Source organism: Buteo buteo, chromosome 9 (assembly GCF_964188355.1).
Source record: "Buteo buteo chromosome 9, bButBut1.hap1.1, whole genome shotgun sequence".
Classification (NCBI taxonomy): domain Eukaryota; kingdom Metazoa; phylum Chordata; class Aves; order Accipitriformes; family Accipitridae; genus Buteo; species Buteo buteo.
In genome coordinates this window covers 10,439,084-10,458,214 of record NC_134179.1, presented here as the reverse complement: position 1 = coordinate 10,458,214, position 19,131 = coordinate 10,439,084, and the positions used below count along the sequence as shown (strand labels likewise).

General features: G+C 42.9%; 1 protein-coding gene across 4 annotated transcripts in view; it reads right to left on the bottom strand.

Annotated features, from left to right (window-relative positions):
- SPTBN1 (spectrin beta, non-erythrocytic 1) overlaps window positions 1-19,131 on the bottom strand; it is a 136,677-nt gene that overhangs the window by 49,277 nt on the left and 68,269 nt on the right. For all 4 annotated transcript variants that reach the window (XM_075035342.1, XM_075035344.1, XM_075035345.1 and 1 more), the window contains 2 exons: window positions 5,404-5,555; window positions 461-634 (listed from right to left, as the gene is read on the bottom strand). In XM_075035342.1, coding sequence (XP_074891443.1) covers window positions 461-634; window positions 5,404-5,555 — 326 coding nt within the window. The remainder of the gene's footprint in view (window positions 1-460; window positions 635-5,403; window positions 5,556-19,131) is intronic.

The following is a 19,131-nucleotide window of genomic DNA, read 5'->3' as shown; positions in this document are numbered from 1 at the left end:
TGCAACTTGCTGGAAAACAAGAAATATCAGCCTTTAGCTGGGACACTAAAACAATTCCTGTGGGCACCCTTAATCCGCTTCAGTGCAAAGTCAGCCATGTTAATCATAATCACCACAGAGGTGAAGAGCGGCTGAGGATACCATTTCCTCCTAGGTCTGCAAGGGCATATAGGTCTATGACTGAAGCTTCGTATTTATTAGTAATTTCAAAATAAAACCACATGACTCTCCACAAAGGAAACTCCCATTGGCTGCCACTACAGATCAGCAGCACCACAAAGACTAATTTATCCTCTCCCCTTAGGTCTGGAGCACATCCTGCCAGATGCTAAGCACTTTTCACTCCAATCACCTTGGAGGGCCTGGGAGCACTCCACTCTTAAAAAGCACAATGGAGTGTATTACAAACAAGTATGGAAAACTCAAACGTGTGTGTATCTGTGTACGTGTACATCTTTACCTGGAATCTCAGGATAATAGTCCAAATAAGACCAAGTGTCAGCCTGTGATTCCCATCCACAATGTCATGAGATCCCATGTTTTCTAGGTGCACTCTTTGCTCTTTCAGGAACTGGAGGGCTTTATCAACATTCTCCAGGCAATGGATGCGCATCCTTCCCTTAGTTGGTTTAGGCTAGAAGGTGAAAGGGAGAAAAAAAGCATATTACTGTAGACGGAAGGAAAAAAAAACAAAAAGTGCTTTTTAATTCCTTGGTCCAGGCGGGTGAGTCAGTCACATTGGCCACTCCCAGCCAGCAATACCGTACGCATTTGTTCTTCAAATTCAATGGACAAAACCGCTCCTTGCATCTTACAGCACATTTACACAAGGATAATGCCAGCACGGGTCAAACTCATGGAAGAAATGCCTATATCCTAGGCCTCAGCCATACACACTGGACGCCAATTTCATTTGCCTTTCAAAGTATTTTGCCTGCTTACTTCCTTCATTTTTTCTGCCTAGTATATTCATTTACTAGCTGGAAGACAATTTATTTTGTTAAGTTCATGCCACACCTGTTACATTTTCCCAAGATGCTTTTTTTTCTCCAGTACAAGTTCCTCCACACTTAAAAAGAAGATTCTGCAAAGATAAAGATATGAAACAAACTGGTAACTGGCATATGCATGCAATAGAGGGAATTGGTAATGAATGCTCCAGAGAGTATCTGTAAATACAGACACATGCTCTCCAAAAAGGCAGCTTGGATTTGACCATAAGCTACTCAATAAAACTCCTTGAGAAAGAAATGTCATTGGGGTTTTTTTGACAGTTGAAGTAGGATAAGTATTATGAAAATAACAGAAGAGACTTATTCCAAACAATTTCTTCATAGGAAAAGAAAGTAAAAACATGAATAAAAAAATCAGCCACACCAACATAACAAATGTTATAATGGCCCAGTGCAAATGAAAAAAGCCATGAATATATTAACAGCATGTAGAAGTCCACTGTAAAATTGAATAAAATTAAAGCAACTTTGTTCTGCAGATAAGGATTACAGCTGAATAGCCTGTTCAGTGCTCACTGAGATGTCACCAAAGGTACTCAGCCAGACTATTAATTGACATAATTTCCTTGTTTTCTGCAGCAAACATAATAACTGGCTGTGGAAACAGCTCAGGCAAAATCCTTGCCTCAGACTGCATTCAAGGGGAAGAGTTTCAGCTGGAGCCATACTATGGTCCCTAGAAACAGCAGCCTGTATAACGGTGTGTCACAAAGATGAAACACTTGCTGGAAAGATACCCTTCAGGACATGTAAACCCCTGAGGTCATTAGTTTCACTTCAGCTTTCAGTTAGCACCGTTCTCCTCCAGAGGCTGGGTAACAACGCAGAGAAAGTCAACCCATAACTCCCAGCAAGGGCAAAAACTTCCAGGAAACTGCTGCTGCTTTTGGATATAGAAGTCCCTCCAAAGAGGCACAAATGGCATGTATACCCTATACACATACCATACACCCCAAATACTGCCAAGTACAGGGTGACGAGCCATAGCGTGAGTGGGAGCAAGAGTGAGGTTACGTGGTGGGCTGAAACCAGATGGAGATCCCTCGCTATCAGCAGGGACAATCCGGGATCCATCCTTTTGCTGGTACCATCAGTCACCCACCAGCGTGGTAAGCTGGACCACAGGTTTAATTTAATCTTGCAAAATACAGGTAGGATGGCTGTTCCCAGGAGGGGAGAGGGAGTGCCCAGCTGTGGGGGAAGGCAGAGGCGAGGCTGCGGCCCACAGCTGCCCGGCCCATGACTCGGTCCAGCCCATTGCCACACCTGAGAGCCCGAGAGCAGCTTCACAAGGTGTGCTCGCTTTTACGATGGTGTTCCCAAAACATGGGAACAACCGACTGCAGCCCTTTCTAAGCAGCAGTGGCAGATTTATTAACGGTCCAAGAAGGCACTTCAAATTTCTGCATGGACGAGAACAACAGTGCCGCCCAGCCAAAAAAATGTTGGGCACCCCGAGAAGACAGAAGGTTCAATTTTTCTGTCCCTCCACCCAGGCAGGCCATACAGTTTAACCTACCATTCTGCAACAAAAAGAGGAAGAGGCGTCTGAGTCCAATTTGTACAAGGTGTGGCTGCGCTCGCCACACTCCTGCACAGCCTCAAGATGAGACATAGTGGAACGCAACTTTTGCCTTCAGTGGGCTAACGCAGATCCAGAAATTAACCAGAGGGAAAGCACACGCTCTGAATGCATCCTTTATTGTATTTACCTCAACTCAGCGTCCTCACATGCACATGATCAGGAAAATGTTTTACATCAAAAATCTTGCCTTTTCCAACAGAAAAACATGACAGAACTCACTACAGAGAATCTGCTTAAACAGTTTGACCTTTGAGCATCCAGGAATTGTAAGGAATTTAGTAATCCTTTATATAGCTATGGAAGAAACTGAGCTAAATGCTTAATTTTATGCTGAAAACAATTCTCAGCTTTATTTTTCTGTTCGGGAGAAGCTAGTTAACAGTATGTGCAAACAAAATTACAACTGTCTTTTCATACCAGCTGGATTCTTTTCTGCTTTGCTCAGTGAGACTATTGCATGCTATCACTTTCTTTCCAAATATTGTGCTGTCCAGAAGACCTGATGCAGTAAGGTCTGGACTAAACACTAGGATTAGGAATCAAGCTGAGCAAAGACAGGAAGATGTAGCTGTTGCCCTTATCGGATGCTCTCATTTTGAGTTTCTCCAACACACCTTCAAGGACTCTGGGTTTTCATCATTAAAAATCACAACAGCTTTTGAAAAATGCAGGGTTTGTGGAAATGAGGCTGGAGGTGTTATAGAGGGCAAACAGCAGTCCTGCTTCCCTGATTAGTATCCTAAATCCCAGGCTCTGCTCCACAGGCATATGGCTCCAGCTCCAGAGTCTGAATCCCAGTTTCAGAAGTGAGAAGAAAATTCCAGTTTGTTCTACTACTTCAGTAAACACACCATATTAAAATAATTATCCAGGCTAGTTTCTGCATTTGTTTATTGCTTTCTTACCATTTGATGTTTCTTGTCTTGATTTTAAGCTTTCTGCATAAGATACTGCCTTTAGATTTCTGCCTGGGTGTCACGGAGATGTCAGAACCTAACCAATACCACCTAAAATAAATTCCAAAAGGCTGGAGAACATCAGCAAGTGGATGCTACGTGCTGATCCTCCTGGAATATTTTTGGTGTGCGTAATTGTCTCAAGGTTTAGTGCATTGTGTTATCTGTATTCTTGTTTGCACAGGAAGGTGTGGTGGAATGTACTGTTCAAACAGAGACTACTGTCCTCCATCCTGAGATAACAAAGCTACAAAAAGAATTTGCGGTGGTGCAGGCAGCTGCCAAAGTGATACGCAAACGATGATGCAAGTGCAGATCCAGCAGTCTCACCGGGTGGCTCCTGCACCCTCCCTACCCGAACAGCTGCGTAAACTCTGTTTGCGTTTTTCAAAACCTGGAGTGAAAAATGTAAGTGAATCATGCAGCAAGAGTCACACGGCTGCTCTGAGCTACACTGCTATTTGACACTGAGTCTCAAATCTTGGCAGGCAGATATGAAGATTTAAATGGAGGTGGCGTGGTTGTTGTCTGAATCCTCAAATAATGGGGCATGTTGGTCTCAGTTATTCCTGTATGAATAACATCTGCTACCTGCAGTGAACATGTCAAACCTAATACTTCATTGAAGCAAAAGATTTGGCATAGAGAGAAACATATTTTGAGCAAACTGTAGTTGACAAACATTGAGATGAGTTACCTCCATCCACACAATACCTTCATCCACACAGGGTACTTCTATGCACGTCAGAGTTTCCTTACCCTCACAGATGCATTTGAAAATCTCCCTTTCTTGCATTACTGTACAGACACTACACTGTGGGCCATATGTTCAATTCATTACACAGAGCCTTAAGCCATGGAGCTTCCATTAATAGGAGTGCTTGATGACAAGCGATTACACAGTCGCAACCTCATGTAGCCTTAGGTCTTAGCTAAAGACCCGTATTTCTTTGAAAAGATTGCTTTAAATTAGGTAGTTAAGAGCATAGCCATCATTTAAGGAACTGAAGGAAAAACTGATACCCAGTCATTACCTGACACCCAGTTTTCCTCTCATGCAGCAGCATTTTTCACTACAGGGATTTTCTTACTCGCTACTCCCTTGGGCTGGTATCGAGAGGGCTCTCTCAGCATACCCAAAGAAAGAACAAGCCCCATTTATTTAAATTCATTTTAGGTATTCCTCTAACCAAATAAAATCCAAGCCTTATCTATCCTAGTAAAATTAAGTACACCCAGGAGAACTCCTGAGCAGTGGGGTGCAATTAACACCATGACTAAAACAGCTGCAATGCTTCCCAGGGTGGACTTGGCCCGCTCCAACCAGCCATCCTCCACGACCCCCCAGCACACTCCAGGGAAGGGAGAATGGATGTCCCAGGCCTTGGGCAGGCAGGCAGCCTGCACACAGCCACCTCCATCCGGCAGCTGTGTTCACTAGCACAGAAACAGGCCACCTGGCCACGGTGCCCGGGAATGTTCCTCAGCACATCTAATTCGCTGTTACTGAGATGGTCTAAGGGGCTGGAGAACATTTAGTGCTCTGCGCCTGTCAGATGGAGGAGCAGGGAGTATGCTGCTGGAAGCACGCAGCATCTCACCAGCAAGGACCCCTTGGAGGAGACCTCCTTTGACTCCTACTGAAACCATTAAGAAGATATTTAAATAGTACCTGGATCCAGGTGAAGCAATAGACTACTTTTTTTTTTCTTTAATACATAAAAAGACATTTGTAGTGCTGAACCCTCAGTACTCAGTTTTGCTGTACTTCAGTCGAGCCAAAGATTCACCAAAAAACCCACCCAAAACCAAAACAAAAATCCCACAAGGAATATTAATAAACACTTACAAGTCTCTCTCCTGAAAGAACTTCCAGAAGTTTGATGAGCATCCTTCCATCACGAAGGTCAGTGTACAAATCTGTAATTCTGCATGATACGCGTGCCAAGTGGGAATTAACCCACTTTGTGAAAGTCTTCTTCTGAACTGCCTCACGTTCATCTGTTAGGAAAACACCACAACGTTACTCAAAATAAGTCACAGTTCACGTACCTACATGAAAATGTGATGTTCAAACATGTCTAATATTAAATGTAAGCTATGGCTTCTCTTCTTAGCACAATCATTGAAGAAATTGGGACTTTTCACTGAAAATCCACCTTTCTTTCTATTTTATGACATTTTCCAATGGCAGTGGGAATTTTACTGAGTTACTATCTATGGAATAAAACTGAACTACAGATTGCAGGCTTACTTGCTGCTCAGATAAGCAGCTTTCTCAAGGTGTAAACAGGTCTGTTGTAGACCTACACTGTAAAAGCCCCTTTGGGCTGATCAAACTGTCCAGTAATTTGATCAAGAGTTATCTTCCACCACTGGAAGAACATGCCAACATCTGCTCTCAAATCCACACACAAATCCACAGCAGATTCCCTGAAATACAAGAAGTTGTTTTAGATTAAGATAGGTACAAAAGAGAACAGAGACCAAAGCTTCCCATTTACTTTTTTCCCTTCTCTTTACAATATTTATTTGCAAATTCAACATCTGTAACTGTATTTACACAATGTCAAGATGAACTTTACTTCAAACATACAGTTATGGAAAACTTGCATTTATTTAAAGCCATAGAAAAATAGGTTCTTTCCACCTTCCTTTCCCAGAGTCTTTCACAACTGTTTATACATGAAAACATTGGCTATGAGAGCTCTCTTAATACACAGGCTCACTACAGTCCACATTAATTCAGAAACTCCTAAACAGCTATTTGCCAAGCTGAGAACTCTCAGACAGAAAATATTATACAACTTTGTGGTTAAATTCTTTGGCCAAGGGCTTTGGATGAAGCCCTTCCTTGTTAGCAAAAACTCATTTCACTAAGCTGGGATCTACTACAGACCAAATTTGTCAAAACACAGGTGCTCAAACTTGGACTCCAAAGTCCGTAATTAGACATACAAATGAAAGTGTTCTGCTTTTCCAAGCAGCTGAGCATCTAAGCCTCACATCGGTCTCCTTGAAGTTGTTGTCACAAACAGAAACAGGACATGAAGACTGGTAAATCCTAAACCAAAATGTAACATGTGCAGCTCTGAAAACTCCAAGTACGTTGTTTGAAACACAGAAAATGTTAGTGATGGTGCAGATCAACGCAGTTTATATCTGACTACCCAGGGTTTCAGTGGATACTGTCCTTCAGAAAGAAGGATTTGCCCCCTTCCTGGCAGCACAGCATGGTGGGGACATGATCCCAGCACGTTCATAAACAGCTACAGCCTCCACACCTGCAGGACCTTGGGGACAGCAGCAAAAGCCTGATCTTGGTGACAAGGAATGATAAAGAAGCTGATGCTGAAGAGGGCAGAAAGTTGGGAAACAAGTAAAAGAAAAAAAGACAGCAAGAAAAGAAATGATGTAGTAGAATGGTGGCAAGGAGGAGGAATCTGATAAGGAGTGGGAGAGCAGACCAGCACTTCAGTGACAGTTTGCCCAATTACATAAACCACACCCAAAGATTTCAGTTCCTCTCATATATTTCTGAATTTATTCTTGCTACCCATGTAGTAGGACGTGACCAAAGCTAATGCAATGAAACTGTCCCATTTGTAACAGCTTTTACCTACCTATAAGGTGTGAAATTAAGAAAATGGGGCTTGGAAAGCTGAAAAAGGTGGGGGTTGTGATAAAACAGCAATAAGCTTTCAATTAATTGACAGTTTGCATTACTCTTGTTTGTCCTCACTCTGTATGAAGGAGAGGATTGCTAAGATATAGGACACGAACAGGAAATTAGCAATAACTGCGGCTTGCTTTCCAGTGCACGGAGAGAAGCCAACTGCAGTTTCTCAAAAGCAGCAACGCGTGCCCGCCCCTGGCTGCCCAAACCTCAGCCCCCTGCTCTGCTCCAGACCGCACCAACACGGCGTGTTGCACGTGCCCTTTACTGACAGAACATCACAGCATCAGCAGCACGGGGCTCCACTGTGCATCGTGTATAAGCATTGTGCAAACAGGAGAATGGTCAGTTCGTTAGAAAGCCCAAACCTTACCCCAACAAGACAATACTATAAAAATAAATACTATCTTTCCAGTCAAAAGCTGCAGCATCTCCTACCCATGTTGCAATTCGTACCAGTGGTGTAACAACATAGCTTATTCAATCCTAGATCAAAGAAAAAAACCAAAGCATCTGACCAGTGGAAATAGTTGTCTATCCAAGTAATGATTTAAATATAGTGTCTACTAACCTTAAATACGTATTTTATGAACTATTTATAGCAAGTTCCTGGGAATGCTGTATCTGCATATCTGCTTGTCTAGTAATCCATGCTTTTAGTTGAAGTATTTTTTTGAAATGAGTCACAGAAGAAAAACCTTGCAATAGCTGGTGCTTTTTAAAGAAAATTCCAACAGAAATTACGACACCTCCCTTCACCAGCTTGAACAAGCCCCAAAACAGCTCAGCAAGTTCATTTATTTATTTACTGTAGTCTCTATACAGAAGCACAACATCCAGAGGTCCCTGTGGTTACATTCATTCCGAAGAGAAATACGGATGTACAGGATCCTAAAAATAGAGCTGGACAGAGAAAATGTTATGTAAAACAAAAAAGCTATCAAATACCATCATGAAGACATCCATTAAAAAATCTTTGGTCAAAAGTTATGGTTATCAACAATCCTCCCAGTTTGGGATCACGATAAAAGTAATGGGTGAGAGAAGAACATCACCCATATGGTTTACTAAAAGATGATGAAGGGTCAGAGCCTAATTTTGAACAGATTAAAGATACAACGTGGGAAATACAGTGACGTGACAAGTCAGGTTGTGAAAACTTTGGTGCCGTTGTACTAATTAACACCAGCTTAGATCTTCTGTTGTTGAAAGCAATTCAAAGGAAGTCAAAAAATGAGCCAGCTCTAGGCAGCCCTTTCGGGAGGGGGAAGACGGGTCCCTCCTGCAGACAGTTTTGAGGTGGCTGAGGGATCACTCTCCCAGAAAGCCTTCCCCACCCCAGCACAATCACTGGGCCTAAAAGAGGACATGAAGGTGCACTCTTCAGGCAGTGGGGATTCAGGGGAAAAATCCCGAGAAAGTTCCCAGTGACTCCTTTTCCTCAGTGTTGCCTCAGCATCCCTAAGCGCACTGAATTATCAGTGAGGGAGAGGATGGGAACACAGCTTACAGGCTCTCCCTGTCTAGGTAGAGGCCCTCAGTTCTTTGGTAGCTGATGCTTGGTGCTGTAATGTGTGTTTTCTCTAGTCTAGTTCAAATGCAGTTGCTGCCTCTCCCCTTCTGCCTTCCCGTTTCCTCTGTTTCGCTCTCTGTGGTCCTCAATTTCCTGTTTATGGTGAGAAGTTGAAGGGCTTGGTTGGTTTTTCTGGCTCCTCACCCGCCCTGCACTCGCTCTCGTTTTCACCCCTCTCACCTGATCCCCACCCATCCTCTGCAGCGCCGTCCCCCTCCCTGTTCACCCCGCCAGATAAAAATAGTGTGAAAATCTCTACTGGGACCACAGCTGTGATAGTTTCAGCCCTAACTCCACATGCTGAGCCTACTGTCAGCTCTTCACATACGTCTGAGCAACTTCACTGCTGTAGCCACTAATGGCTTTTCATTTTCTTCCCTTCTCCCCTCCTCTCCTCTGATTCACAGCAAGAACAGCCAAAAGCAGTGAGATCCCAGCCCCATGGGAAAACCCTGCCACACCGTGCAAGAGCCAGCCCCCACCTGCTCACTGCCAGCTTTTGGGGACAACCAGCAACTTATGTCAGAAAAATGCCACCAGAGAGGCACAGCAGCTCTTTCAGTCTCCTAATAGGCCAGTCACCCAGGAAGGCCACTCTTTATCACGCACTTGGCACAGGCGGAGCGCAGCTCTCTAATTCCCTGCCGACATTATTAGCAATAGAAACACCAGAAGGGAGAAGGCAGCAGCCGTTCTTACCCCCGCATCGCTTAACGCCTGTTGTGCTTCCACAACGTGGGAAAGCAAAACAAGCCTGTTTTGAAAGTTGTGTGACTGGGGTTGGTCATGTTAAAACCTCTCCTGATTATTTCTACATGGTGTTTCACAATGACTGCAGGTTTTTGCAACGTTTTTACCAACCCTTTCAAACTGATAAACTGTGTTTTTCTGCTTTGGGGTTTCAGGTTAAAACACACACAGAATCAAAACCAATGCATTTTGATTATGTGTTTCAGAGAAAGAAGCATACATACATATGCATACAGAAGTGGTACTTACAGCTCTGACAATCTGGCTAAGCACAGAACACAACTATGGCTCTTCTAACGTGCATTGCTGTGTGAAAATCTACACACTAAGGGCCAGGTGCATCCATGAGTGATGACACCAGAGATTTAACATCAGTGATGGGCCCTGAAGCGCTATGAATCTCATGTGATCGTTTTGACAGATGTCCTTCGTACTTTCAAAAACACAGTTTTAGATTTTGAAGATTAATTAAAACTAGAGGATATGGGTGGAGCTCCAAGCGTCCTACAGCTTGTGAAAACATTTGTTTCCCAAGGGTAAAGAGAAATGCACAACATGCAAAACATGCACAGCAGGAAAACGGAAGCCGCTCTAACAGCAGTATTGATAATAGAGAATCCAACTTATCTTGAAGCAACACTGGGAAGGAAATTTCCTTTATGCGGAAACCCCCATGACAATACTACTAGCATACAGTGGCTTGCAAACTCAGCTCTGTGATATAATAAATCAAGGACTGACTTTGTTTAGAAGTTTAGTAAATAAACTGGAATTTGTACACTGAAATTCACATAAACCAGGGCTAGACAGGATCACAAGCAGGCATCCAGCCCCTTCCCCACTTGAGGAGAGTAATTTCTTCCCCTACTAATTGGATGAGAAAAAACCCTAAACAAAAACATAGTTAACTTTCTGAAAGACCAGAGTCGGGGTGTCAGTCACTGAATCCCCAGTGAGGGACAGCAAGAGGGGGGATTCACATACACCATCCTCCTTCTGTCACACGCTCAACTCCACTGAGTGAACTCAATAAGGCTGTGCCAGAATAATGGAGAATTTGTCTTAACTGCCCTGGAAAATGCATCGCTGCAGGAGCCAGCTGAGGGGAACATGGGCCCCCATGACCCCCTTGCTGCTCCCACATGCCAGAAAGCGTTATCAGCCCCAGCCCCTGCGCGTGACTGCAGCACTAACTGCTGCTGTAGCAAAGGTTACCTGTGCAGCCGCCTGTTTTCTAAAAACAGCTTGAAGACGACCTGCTCCCTTCCATACCGGTCAAACCACATTTTCAACAAACTGACCTTGAATCTGTTTCAAACTGAATGGCAAATATGTTTGGCACACACTGTTGCCACCCCAACACAGGTGAAACAATTTTCAGTGTGCAACAGCTACTGCAAGCCCCTGGACTGCAAAGGCCTCCACATCCGACCAGATACACAGGGAAGGGGGTGCTCTCACAGGAGCTGAAATGCTACTGAAGAAAGCAGAGAAATTAGAACACAAAAGGGAAGCTGAAAGGACCACCGAGTGTCTAGGACTGCTGCCCGGCACTCCGTGTGTGTGCAGCCACCTTGGGACGGCCCAGTTGTTAGAGGCACCAAAACCCTCCCTGCCAAGCACAGCCGGCAGGCAGCCTGCTCTACACATTATCAGTGTTAGTGGATCCCTGTAATAGCTCAAGGAAGACAAATTAAGGACGAGTTTTAATCCCTAACTCCAAAAGCTGTCTCCTGCATTTTGATTTCCATGCCAAAAGTAATTTTTCCAGCTTAGAAATATTTTATTTTCACTATAGCAACACACGCAGCCAGTGTGCACCCTACATGAAGCACTACTAAACACACTGACTCAGAGATCAGCTGAGCGTTGCTCCAGGCGCACCACTTTTGCTGATATCCAATATCCACAGTTTCCCAGAATTCCCCAGATCATAACCCAGGTTAACCGTGCAAAGAGAAAACAAGTGCTTCCTTTCACAGGACAACATTCCCATTACCGTAGGTTTTCAGGGTGCAGGATATGGCTTTTATGTTTTCCCGTAGACGTGAAGGTGTGGAGTTAAATAGACAGTAATATTCACAGTTTCACAAATTCCAGCCGTGTTTGAAAGTTTTTAAATTGAGAAAGATGTCCAACAGAATGGCAGATCAGCTGCTAGGGCCAGAACGTTGTGATCAAACAAGATGTTATCAGGAAACAACATGAGTGCATGGACTGCAATAATCTTCAACATTTGTTATAGTAACAGGAGACCCATACTGAACATGAAATAATTCTAATACAGGTCTAACCTCTCTTGTTTCAGGCAGGCTTGAGCACAGACTTGTACAAAACAACTCCACCGTACCTGGCCTCCAGGCCGGTACGCAGACCCCTCAGCGGATCCGACAGGACCAAGTAAGAACTCCTTCGCTTACCACCCCAGCAGCGCCTTGAGAAAAGAACAATGCCGGTGGCTCCTGGTCCTTAAATTTCCTGTCCAAACTGAGGGCTGCATGCTCAGAGGAAGGCTAGGGACTACCAGCAGCCCTGGCCTACGATCCATGCCCGGGAAGGAGGCTGAGGTTGGGTTTTGTGTGCTCCTGACAGCCTAGCAGGACCCCACCCTTGGGGTGAGACTCTCGGCTGGCACCCTCCGTGGGACGGACTGTCTGCCTGGGGGGCTGCACAGCAAGGCAAATCAGTCAACTGATGAAACACTAAATATAACCCAGAGGGGAAAAAGCACCTCTCTGCATCTGTACTGCATCAGCTGAGGAGAGAAACATCTGCTTGGATAAACACTCGCAAAATGATGGCCTTTTCACATGGTTCCGGTACACGCTATATTAGTATGTGTGGCAATAAGAAGCCCAGAAAGAACAATGCATAAGCATGCAGAGTCACACAGTGAAAGTCTAGATTAAAATACGTTGGAATCAATCAACAGGGAAGAAAATGATGGAAGGAGGAAGGATCACCCAGTTAGGAGGAGGTCTATTAGGTCTCTGTAGAGGAAAGGAAATAAAATTACTTTCTCTTAACATTCAAGTGTCCTGTGACTATCTCCCCTTTACTAGTGAGGCAATAAAACTAAACAGTGGATGCTGCTTTTCTCCAGCTGCAGATAATGGGTCAGGACTGAAAACAGGAATTGATGAAAATGAAAAAAAAAATGAGTTTAACAGAGAAGACAGAAGTCCGTAACACACACATGCAGAAGCAAGCAACAACCTAGAATGAAACTTGCAGGAAGTCAAACTTACACACATTTTATAGAGAGAACACAATACACATGGGTTCAATGCCTAGAAACAACAGGTGAACTTTACAAAAAAAAAGGCATCTCCTTCATTTTTACTTCAATCTTGCAGACAGTTTAACATGGAGGAATGACTGCAGCTGATGGTTTTGATGCAGGTAGGATGTATTTGTTATGGTTATTTTATGGCACAAAGTAATCTGTGAAGTGACTTCCCCATCAAAAATCGTGAGATTACACCAAGGCTTTTACATGCTCAAACATTACTTAGACAAGAACTTGAATGAAAACGTGAAAGATGACAAAGCAACGAGGTGATTTTGTTCATGCTGTGTTTAGCTGGTGATTTTCATTAGGAGCAAAATCCTTGCTGCTTTCCCGATTCTGCTACACAGACACTATTGTTCAGAAGTCAGGGGTGTGTTCAGCAATCCATTCTCTTTTACTAGGAAGCACCGACCAGCTTCTAAATCCTATTAAATATCTACCCTTCTCTACTAAACGTTACAGCATGTGACTACTTTCACTGCTGAAAATGCTCTGAAAAGAAAAAAGGGAAAGCTACATAATGCAGCATGTGGAAAAAACAATTCTGCTGCTTTCTCTCTTTGATGTCACTAAACCTCACTCACACAATAAAATGATGCACAGAACAATGTCCGGTAGCCAGCCAAGCATTACGGGGTGTGGAAGGGCAGGTCCCTTCATTGTCTTTATTTTTACACAGAGTCTATTGCATTTTGGTGTCAGCAACACAAAAATAAACCTCCTGAAAGCCAGCTTCAGATTCATGTAGAAGAATGATTATGTTCATCTGCAAAAAGTTGCTGTAAAGTCTCCCACAGTAAATAAATGAAACATAAAAGTCATCAGGCTTTAGCAGATTAAACTGGTGGAATAACTCAGACTATTTTTTTTTTTTAATTCAGAAGATGAAGATGACATATTTAAGCAGATTTAGAGAGAATATGTGCTCAGCTCTCCCTACGTTGGCACAAGCTAGGTGAACTGCTTGTTTAACTCCAGGAAAACTAGAATGCAAAATTGTGTAAATATCTCCTGCATCATGACCAGCTCCCTGCAATGGAGAATACCCTGTCACACAGCCCATTTCATAAACATTAACCATTCAGGTTGTTTTTTCCTGGTACTCTAGGATACCAGCTGACTGCTTGTTTTTCTGTATGACATGCAAAGCAGCTACAGAAATGCAACCTTTCTAAGTAAATGATTAAAATGGTTTAACACTTCTAGGTGCTGCTCTTGGCAATGCCTACACCCATCTTCAGCTTTAGACACCACCATCTGCCCTGGTTTCAATATAACCAGTCACATTATTGAAGTCCATTATGTGAAAAATGCTCAAGAGGACCAAGACCTGATCTCCCAAATGTGTTTGGAGAAAGATGTTACAAAGCCATTTTTACAGCAAAACTACAGTTGAATAAAGGAATAACTTTATGGCCTAATAAGCATGCATTATAGAGTTCAAACAGAACTCCTTTTAAAAACAGCATGAAAAATACATCAGTGTTGTCAGCATTTAACATAAAAGGCCACAAATGCCTTATAGCTGATGTGATGTTGGTGGTTTACACTTGTCGCCATTTTTTCCCTCTGTGTAACAGACAAATCACTTAATGAAAAGGAGCATGGAAAAAGCATCTGCTTGTCCCAAGACACTGACTGTGAAATTCCCACAGAAGAACAATGAAAACCTGAGGTCACCACACTGTTTCAAGTACACACAATCTTGTGAGGTCTTTGCAGTTTTCTTTAAAAAACATTATGAGCATAATGCAGGGAAGTGCCAGAGGTTTTTGGAGGGGAGGCAGTGCTGTTGTTTTCCATACTTGCACAAACCACTGTCTGATTAGCAGTGTTAGCAAGGGTGAGAGCAAGACCTGGCACAGGCAGAGAACATGCCAGGTACTTCACTACGTAAGGGCCATCTTCTTCCTGTGTTCAGCCAGCAAACCCAGCAGAATGAGTTTTTACAGCTGATTCCCACTTGTCTATAGGAGGAAAAACAAGGGTAGGAAGAAGGAGGCTTGGAGTTTTTTATTTCTGTTGTTCTCTTTTCCTTTCAGCACTCCTCCCTCTTCTTCACAGCTGCAGATAATGCAACAGTTCTCACACAAGACTACTAGCAATCTGCTACTTCTACAATCCAACTATGTGACCAGATGGGGATCCTCCTTATCTAGGTATTTGGAAATATGAAATTGTAACTGCTAAGCAGAGATGAGTCAATAAGGGATGGGCATGAAGACTCAGCATTCACTGTGAAGACAGAAAAATGGATGCTGAAACCCACCTTTTACAGAGCAAACCCAGGCATTGCGGACAGAAGCTCACAGCGGCACGCACCACCCTGGAGAAAGGAGACCTGCTGGTGGTGGTGCAAGGCTGGATGCAGCCAAGCAAGGGAAATTCTGATGGGACATCAAGAAGCTATGTGTCACCATGAGGGTGTTCAGACACTAAATCCCCCACAAGCTGTGGGATCTCCATCCTTAGGGATATTCAGATCTCAATAGGACAAATCCCTAAGCAAGCTGATCTAACATTGAAGTTGACCCTGCTTTGAGTAGGTGTGCTGGACCAAATAAACTCCTCTTCCAACCTGAAGTATTCTATGGTTCTATGAATTTTAGCAAGCTTAAACAAGAATAGGCCAGAAGACTGAACTGCTAGTATTCCTATGGAATCCCATCGAGGGATTTCAGAGAGCTGTGAGATCTTTTCTTTCATCTGAGGCACAAGTTGAGACATTACATGGAGAGAAAAGTCAAAGCTGTGGTATGTTTTGACCATGCTTCTTTAAAAACTCATTCCAATCAGAAAGAATACATGAAAGAAATGCCAAAACTTTGTTTCATGTTTAAATCTAATTTTACTTTAATGACAGAAAAGCATGAATAGAAAATAAATAAATCTATGAAGAATGCATTTAATCCTTTCAAAGTATTAAATCTCTGTGCTAAGAGATGTTGTTATAATTAATTGCTGTTAAATTATAATTTTCATTATCAGAGAAATATTTTAAATGGAAGAACACGTATTTAAACAACCACTGCGTTGATCAGGGATTAATAATAGCTGATTTCATAGCCTTGCTGAACAATGTGTTTAGTTCATCCAGTTTCCATGGTCACACAGTAATTTACTGTTGATAACCACATGCTATATTGTAGAGTCAGACGCAGTACGCTGCACTGACAGGTTGTGGAGTAAAAGCAGTAACACCACAGGTAAGCCAGGCCATGGCTCAGCAAGCCTGTGATCTAAGCTAAATCCCAAAGGTGAAAGCTGAATGAGTAACAGCAATAAAAATACTGTAGATTACAATGAAAATTACTTGTATAACTAAAGGAACCATGGTATTTATAACATGCAGTTACTTCTAAGAAGGGAGTTTTAAAAATGAATGGATTTTAATGAGATCTGAAACAAACTGCTAATAAGAAGCGTTAGAGGAAAAATCCCTAATCTTCTCTGGCTCTAATCTGCAAACCCATCATGCAGAGCTCCAGCTGAAGTCCTGGACTTCTTGTCTTTTGAGACTGGCAGAATTGATGCCTTCACCTGTTAGCTTGCTCTTTGAAGAAAAGCTCCAGAAAACTGAACCACAAGGTAAACTTCAACACACACATTCCAATCAGTCACTGTGTATTGAACTTCTTTTTTAAGAAATCTACATGGTAATTAATAAATCTTTCTCTCCATGCCATACCTGCTTTCTTGGGACTTCTGAGGTACAAACAAGTTGCACATACATTCTAATTCCTCACCTCAAAATTTTCCTGCTGGTCTGTTTGATTCCAATCCAAAGGTCATTTACTGATCTGCTTTTGTGGGACAATGTGGCATGTTTAAGCAAAATCATTTTAGCCTTTGGAGTTATGCAAGAGTGGGGAAAAAAAGATACCTTTCCAGCACAGTATTTCCTACCCATGTAATAACTTTCAAAGCAGTACCAGAAAAAAAAACCCTTTGTTTGAAACGCTCAAAGATCTCTCTGAGATTTAAAAGGTGACACAAATTTGAAGGAATTAGCTGGGTAAAATTATACTTTGAACACCTTAAGCGTGTATCTTCATCCAGAAGCATCAGTTGTTTTTCTAGTCTTAAAAGTTGACTTGTGAGTCGTACTAATTGTGCAATGAATGCATTGACTATGCAAACTGAAAAGCTCTACATGGGTACAAAGGTGTGGCTTCTGTTGAAGTTATCCATGAGAGCTCCCAATAATTTACCATCACTTACTTTCTTTAGCTTTTAGCACACTGAGAAAATTAAGTGCCAAACATCATCACCTCAGCATAATCAATATAAGAAGCACCCAAATACTCCTGATCAAAGTCATTTCACTGATGCCTCCTTAATCACATTGCACATGGGCTCTGTATTCTGTGCTTTCCCCTCCCTCAAGATGTGAAACAGTATTGTTGGGTTGTTTTTTTTAAAAAAGACTATGAAATATGGCAATTAATAAAGGAAACAGAACACAAGAACTTCTGAAAACTAAGTGTCTGATTAATGCTCCCAGTTGTCTGTTAATGCAATATTGATGTCATTAAAAAAATAACTCAGGTATTTGTTAAGCACAGAACTATTGCACATTTGCCTTACACATGCAAACAGGTTCTTTGAACTAAGACTGTTTGTGTGCTTATACCCATCTTACACACCTTCATAGCCAAATCACACAGACACACATGTACACAGGCATGAAAATGTATTTATGGCTTCTTACATGAATTGTGTGCGCTGTACTTGTGTGTTCCTGACACCTGAAGACATGACAACTCACTGATTTTCAGGTTTCCAAACTTATGGGCACATTTCAGCCTAACTCAAAGACACAGTATGTTTATGCATAAGAAAAACCTCCATGAATACACTCCTGAATATGAAGTCCACCGTGACCTGCAGCTAATGCCAGGGAAATGTTTTTAAACTTGGCAACAGGAGCTAAACCAGAAAGGAGAGCTGACTTATGTAGCACAGAAAACAAAAGGTGTTCTGGCATTAGGTAGTTTGCAAACGTACGCTCGAAAACTGCTAGGAACTGGACGTGATCAGCTATGCTCACAGAGACTGGAGGAGGAGTAAACAGCCTGAAATGGGTACTGGGGAGCTCGCACCACCCTGTCCAGTCATTTTAGTCATTCAGAAAAAAAAGGGGGGAAAAGTCCCCTATCAGCAGCTGTTTTATTCTATGTTGCTACAACAGGCAGGTGCTTGTCCCAGCCTTGCTGTGCCCAGCCTAGAGAGAGCAGCTCTCTGGGAGCCAGTACAGAACTACGCTCCATCCCTATGGAGGATGCCACTGCCAGGACATGCTGCATGGCTAAAGATTTTACATATTAGGTGTCCTTAAGTCTTGTCTGTTCTCCAGGATGACTTGCAACTGCTTTTGCTAAGAAAAAAAAAAAGTATCTGCAGCAAGGAACTAGCTGGAACATGGCTGGCCCCAGCTGCAGAGGACACACGAGCATCTTTCAAGTGGTACAGAGCATCATTAGCATCAACATGCAGGCCAGTATCAGTGCAACTTGCCTGTTAGGAGCAAATGTTCCAGTAAATAAGGATTCATATCATGGGGATTTTATAATATACTCTATCAGACATCATTATTAACATCTTTATTTGGGGGGAGAGACAGACAAAAAAGCAGTTAATACGTGAGCAGCAGCAGGTTTATGGAAAAAAATGTGCCATACTTCCATGTCTCACTTCGTGAACTCCGTCCATAAGGACTTAGGCAACAGCTACGAACAATCATGTCCAGATGCAACCAGCACATAATCTGCTATTAAGAGGGTGAGGGATTATCAGCACACCTGTAGAAGTGACAGTGGCCAGGACATCACCTAGGGAACAGTCAGGAAACTGTCTATGGGCATTGCCAATTTTCTAAAATTACTTCCTTGAGCTAGAAGCGAAACACACCTTCCTGTTACCAGGTGAGGCCATGAGGATGAAATGCAATTCGCACCCCACAGGGTGAACGAAGCCTGTGAACACACAGAGAGGGAATGGGGTACAATTCACCTCTGAGAAAGCAAATACAGTTCCCTCAGCCATAGCTAAAATAGTTCCCGATACCCTTTCCTTCTCCTTTGGGCTCAAGATTAGAGCCTCGATCCAATTAGACTTCATCCACTTAAACAACAAACCGCCACGTACCCTGTGGCTTTCGTCAGCACCTCCAGCCCCAGCGTGCAGGGCACAGCACAGTCCCCTTGACGCAGGGGGTGGGAGTGGGTGCACCCACCTGCACTGTGGGTCTAGACTCTGCCATCCCAAGGAATTACTTTTATTTAAA